The following is a 6,307-nucleotide window of genomic DNA, read 5'->3' as shown; positions in this document are numbered from 1 at the left end:
AAGCTAAGAGTAGGATTAGATGTTGCAGACAGGAGATCATTAATAAAAATGAGAAAGAGTGGTGGACAAATATTTAAATAAGAAATAAAAGTGAACAAAAAAATATTTTCTGAGAAATTTAATGTGGTTGTAAACTGCAAATATACCAAATAACATCAAAAACTCGTACGACACATTGTGTGCGTACTTTTTGTGAAACGCAAACTTTTGACAAATTTTCCGACTCCAGTTACAACTCCGGCTCCGATTTTGCATTGTGTTCTAGCAGTTAAGCTGGCGCTAGAGTCCAGGGGTGGAATTGGCTAAGGTGATTGTTAACTATCAATTTTTTGATAGTCAAATTGACTATCATTTTCATTCCGTCTGTGTAAGATGATTCAACTCAATTCAATTCGATTGAACAATTTCGGATTCAAATTGTCAAAATTCGTTGTTGCCTTGGTGAAATTTTAAATTGATTCTTATAAAATATCTAAATAATCTGATTTTGAATAAAATTCTTACTTTTCTTGCTTTTTTTCGAATGTCGTAAGCTTTGTCGGTCACAGGAATGTGTTTTTTAAAAGAAACAAAGTGAACTAAGACAAATTTCCAGTCGTTTGTGTAAGCGTCTGGTAGCTCTATTTGGAATCAACAAATTTGTTTGAAAACGACTATCACATTTTTTTGACTATCACCTTATGTAGATCAAATTCGATCATTTTAATTGTCATTTATCAACAATCACCTTAGCCAATTCCACCCCGGTGTGAACTAGGACCTCAACAAACACTTCTCCATCAGCAATTCTTTTTTAATGATACCGAATAGTTAAAACATATTAATGTCATCAGTAAAAAAATTGAATTTTGTTGCCATTTTGCATTTTTTTTAAATGCATTCACGAAATAAATTTAGCTTGAAATTGCATATAGGAAAAGTATATATTTTTTCGCACTAATGTTCACCTCTATTTATTACCCCTTAATCCGTCTATCAAGTTCATATCCGATTTAAAAAAAAATCTCAAAACGTTTACTTCACATACAGGATGAAAGATTGGAAAACAGCGACAGAACCTATCAAAATTTTCTTAAACCTAGAATTCCATTATTGACTCACCCTTAAATTTAACTCATTTCATGTTGCAAAAATAACAATTATATCAGAATAATGTTGGTTGAGTTTTTTCAAAGGCTTTTTAAGAAATAAAGCATATGTATGCACATACATTTAAAATTTTATTGATAAAAATAATAATTAAAATTTTTACAAAGCAAAACGAACATTTTTATATCACATAAAGAGTCAAGTACGAAAAACAAAAAATGGATGTTTTCTTAGGAAAGTATACAAGTACTTTTCTTATGTTCTTTTTTTATAACAGAAGTTGCGTAATTGTGTCTGTTATTCTGAACATAATTATCCGCCCAGTAATCTACGCATTCAAGTTTTTCCCAATTAGGTAATGGAGAAACTGGAGAAGGCGACGTAATACATTCTTCCTCAGCATGTCTTCTTGGAAACACAGTTGCAAGTGGCTTATTTGGAGTTCTCAGAACATTTTGATTATTTGAAATATTGTCTTGGATCGTGGTAGATATTCGTTTGGGGTAAGTGTCTATACTTTCACCACATATAGTTTTAAAATCATTAGTTTTACTATTTTCTTCAATTACCGGAACGAGGTTTTCTTTGTTTGTTACTTTTTTTAATTTTGAATTTCTTTTCCTATATCGTCTTTGTTTAGCCGAAATTTTTGTCTGGGAATTAGTTTTATTTGGATTCACATTCGTTTCGATTGAGCTCGTCAACTCAACAAATCCATCACCACCACGAATGGCTTGGTTTCTCACGCATTCGTCAATGATGAACTTATAATCCTTATTTTGAGATAGAGTTTTTGGATTCCCAATCATGATAAGCAGAGCTTTGGCACGAGACAACACAACGTTAAGGCGCTGAAATATTTAGATTATTAAAATAATAAACAGTAAACTTACAATATATAAATTACTCTTGGGTTTTCCAGAAAACCTAAAGTTTTTGTAAAAGAACGGACAGTAGAGACAATTATTATCGATTTTTCCTTTCCTTGGAATGTTTCAACAGCGCCAACTTCAATATTACTCCATCCACGAGAACAAAGTTCTTCTTGTATTCGAGAATACTGTTTCTTATAAGGTGATATTATACCAATATCAGTTTCCTCGATTTTTCTTCCTTTCAAGCCAAAAAACATGAGATCTTTGACATAATCCATTACAGCATTAACTTCTTCTTCATTACACAAACTACAAAAAATTGTAAACGAATAATGATACAACTCAATTGCAAATGCTATAAATGTTATAAACATAAGAAAAAGTTGCTATCATAACAAAGCGTCTGCTTCAAATAAATAAATTACGCAAGAAATCATCATTAAAAGGTATGTATATAAAATATCACATTTTCTTGACTTATGGTATACCATAGTTAAAAGATTTCCTATAAATAAACCTTGATAGAAAATTTGCTGACACAATGAAAAAATGTGCTCTAAGGCTAGGCGCGCACATGCAACTTTTTTGAAATCAAATAGTTCGATCGTTAGTTGCCCAAACATCGCGCACATAAGCAACTTCGAAAGTAAACAACGAAATAAACCAATAGACAATAAACATAAACTACATTTTCTCTCTCTTGCACTTACAGAAAATTATTCCTATAATTTACCTAAAATTCCTTGTGACACAAACTAAGGAATTGGTTTGAGGTGATCGTTTGGGCGACAGAATGGTTTCTGCATGTGCGCGGACTCTCATATAAGTCTATAGTGCTCAGTTTCGAAACTAAAAGTTGCATGTGCGCGCATAGCCTAAAACTCATATATTTTAATACTGTGGTAAACGTATAACAACAAACCGCTAATGTAGAAAAATCACAGCTCTTAATATCTTATTTAACAGAAAAAAAAACTTAAACTTGATACTTAAATGGGAATCATGATTATGTCTTTTATGGATGTTTTTGAACGAAAGTTGTTATGGAAGGCAACTTATGCAATACATACACTCCAAGTTATTAGGATAAAAGCAAGCATTATTAAAGAACTAAAATTGATAATACCACCATTATAATATGTATGATTTACAAAAAAAAAAAGATTGTGCAGTGCAAGAGAGCAGTCCATTCACCACAAAATAAAGAACTTTTCTATTTTGAGAACTGGATTTAGAAGAACGACGAGAAATAATAATGTTGAACTTCATCGCATTTTTGGTTCATTTTTTAGAAAATGAACGTGAGCATTGAGAAAAATGGCGTGGTAAACATATTATCGGTAGAAATAGCTAAAATCAGTTTTTACTAAGGCGATGTATTTTATAACTACTTTATGGCTCCTGAAATATGCCTTCAAATGAAGTCCTCAAGTATGGCTTGATTTGTCCTTGCTCAATAAGAAACTATGCAAATGCTTCACACCTATACAAAATGACTTTTTAAGAATAAAAACAATAAAGCTAGATCCGTCCTCTCAGCAAGTCAAATGACGAACTTGGACCCTCATATTATAAGTAGCATCGATTATTTAGCGCACAAGGAGGACTTTTATAGTATTAAAATGGTAAATTTGACAACGGAAAAACTCAGTTTAGAACTTAAACTTATTTTAAATAAGCACTTTTGCTTTAGTTTTAAAGTAAGTTATTATAGTGATTGATCCTTAAACATAGAACACTAAGGATATGAATTAGATCTGATTTTTAGAAGAACCATAATGGTAGTATGGCATTATTACCATGGTTTCCAATGAAAAACTTTGTTAATCGGTCCTACAAAAAATAAATAGTTTAAAAAACCTGTACTCTAGTTTTTAAACATTTAATAGCCAAAAGCTAAAAATATAGACAACTGAATTTAAAATCGTTCACATTTGAGTAGCATGTGTACACATTCATAGAAGCTTTGTTTTGTTTAAGCTAATACCAAGAGAGAAATGAGTCTTCTTTTTTTTAATTAACCTCGCCCACTCAAATGCTGCGCGTATGAAAAGACCTAATTTTATATTTTCTTTTATACTTTTAAAAACAATAAGATAAAGTTATAAAATCAAACCTTATAGAGCGTCTGTTTTTATTGCAATTTCCATAAACTGAATGGAAAATGATTGGGTAGTTACGATTAGGTAACATGTGCCACTGCAAACCCCAATTTATATCACCTGTAAAAGTTAATTAAATTAATTTCGTTTACCAGTTTTTAATAATTTGGTTTTACCTTTTCGGGCTAAAGATTTAAGCTCATTATTGTAATAAAGTTTATTGTATAAAGCAACAATTTCAGGGTGTGAACGGTAATTCCGAATAAGTCGCGTTTGAATTGATCGATTATAATTACCATCCTGGTCGATTGCATAGCACTCACTGTTTAACAAGCGTTCCATGAGTGAAATACTAAGCCCAAGACTAGCCGCTCGAGTCGATTTTAATATTGGACCTAGTTGTTTATGATCTCCAGATAAAATTAGACGTGTGTTTGATGATGAAGTTCCCATCCAAGCAACAAGCGCTTCAGGTTCAGTTAAAGCACCGCACTCATCAATAAATATATGAGTGAAGAAATCTGAACCAAATTGTGCTGAAACAAGTTTGCCCACAATTGATATAGTGCAAACTATGATCCGATATTCTTGTATGGCTTCTACACTTGGATAGAAATGTGCACTATAAAAGTTAGATGCTTCTATCAAAGCATCTTCAATGCAGTCAAGCCGTTTTTCGTTTGATTTAGCATATATCCTTAAAATATTAGGTTTTTCCGGTTGAATTTCATTTATTGTTTTTAATAACCGTAATGCGACTTCGTCACAGGCACTATTAGAACCTGCCGTAATTAGAACTCGAGTTTCTGGTCGTCGATGCCATAGTTGGAGGACAGTTTCAACTATGGTTGATGTTTTACCTGTACCTGAAGAAGTAATATTTGATTAATATAAAAATTGAGAAATGCAGAAATAATAAGAAAATGTGTATTATAAAGATTCCTTTAAAACTTAAAAACCAATTGAAAAACCGTTAAAGACATATATTTTCCCTTTGTTATGAACAAAAATGTAATATTGATTACAGAATCTGCATACGATTGGGGACAGTATTATCTATTTTATTTGTATCTCATAAAATTAGCTGTGTTAATTTCATCAGAGTATGTGGTGACGGACTCCCAATATTAATATAACCTTAACTTAACCAGAAGTTCCACATGGAACATCTTTATATATTGGTTATAAAGGTGCAAGGAGAGGCTTTGTTTTACATAGCTCATTTTATGACCTAGCTAACTTTTAAGATTGAAGAGGATGTCACAAGTCAGTTATGGTATAGATCAATATTTAAAACTAAATTTAAGTCAATTGAATTTTTTTCCCTAAAAGCAATTTAATTTATAGTTTTTGGTGTTTTGTTTCTGAGGTTGAAACGTTTATAATGTTTTTACTGTTGTAAAAATCAAAAATCTTTTATAAATGTTTTGCTACAACGGTTTGTAATTTGCAAAGTGGAAAAATAGTAAAGAAAAATAAAGTTCTGATTGAAAATATCAAATAAGTTACGCGGGCAGAAAAACCCTACAGTTTTTTTTTGGTACCAAAATATCTCATCTGCTGAGTTGACAAACGAGGTATGAGGCTGAGAATCCGTTTTGCAAGCATAAAATTATGTTGTAAGGGTGCAATGAAAACCTGGACGATGAAAATAGGTCTTTGATGTATGAATGCTTTTATATTTCTTAGAAATCCAACAGTTTTCCTGATTGTTTAGCATTATCAAACCTGTGATTAACTTCAAACCGATATCAGTTAAAAGATGAACATTTTGAAATAGAATATAGTTTTCACATCACTGATACAAACATTTTATTTTAACAATTGCTTAATACTTCGATGTATAGTTATGGTTGTATATATTAATACAAATAAATTGTTTTGGTCAACTTTAAGAATGTTCTCTCTTTAGAAAATCCGATTCAGCTCTACTAAGCCCACCTTTAACTCATATTACGCATGGTTCAGCTAACCCAACCTTAAAAGAGACCTAGATAACCAAAAGAGTAATATCAAAAGTAGGCTAAGCTAAAACTAGAGCTTTTAGAAACCGTGTAATGTTCTAATTTAGTCCTAATCGAGATAATAGAAGTGTTTCTGGTGGTTCTTAGATAGATTTATTCAGATCATCGGTAGACAGAAAAACTTTTTGGTCTTTAGAATGATAAAGAACCTTCGGAGAAACGGCGGCGAAAAGCTGAGGATGAATGAATGACAAAATTGTATTGCCATCTGCATCGC

General features: G+C 31.5%; 1 protein-coding gene across 4 annotated transcripts in view; it reads right to left on the bottom strand.

Annotated features, from left to right (window-relative positions):
- Positions 1-1,199: 1,199 nt before the first annotated feature.
- Positions 1,200-6,307, bottom strand: part of LOC129949119 (putative helicase mov-10-B.1) — a 43,279-nt gene continuing 38,171 nt past the window's right edge. For all 4 annotated transcript variants that reach the window (XM_056060384.1, XM_056060382.1, XM_056060385.1 and 1 more), the window contains 4 exons: positions 4,243-4,932; positions 4,081-4,186; positions 1,997-2,273; positions 1,200-1,940 (listed from right to left, as the gene is read on the bottom strand). In XM_056060384.1, coding sequence (XP_055916359.1) covers positions 1,320-1,940; positions 1,997-2,273; positions 4,081-4,186; positions 4,243-4,932 — 1,694 coding nt within the window. In that variant the 3' untranslated portion in view covers positions 1,200-1,319. The remainder of the gene's footprint in view (positions 1,941-1,996; positions 2,274-4,080; positions 4,187-4,242; positions 4,933-6,307) is intronic.

This window comes from Eupeodes corollae, chromosome 3, assembly GCF_945859685.1.
Source record: "Eupeodes corollae chromosome 3, idEupCoro1.1, whole genome shotgun sequence".
Classification (NCBI taxonomy): domain Eukaryota; kingdom Metazoa; phylum Arthropoda; class Insecta; order Diptera; family Syrphidae; genus Eupeodes; species Eupeodes corollae.
This window is presented reverse-complemented; position numbering and strand designations above follow the sequence as displayed.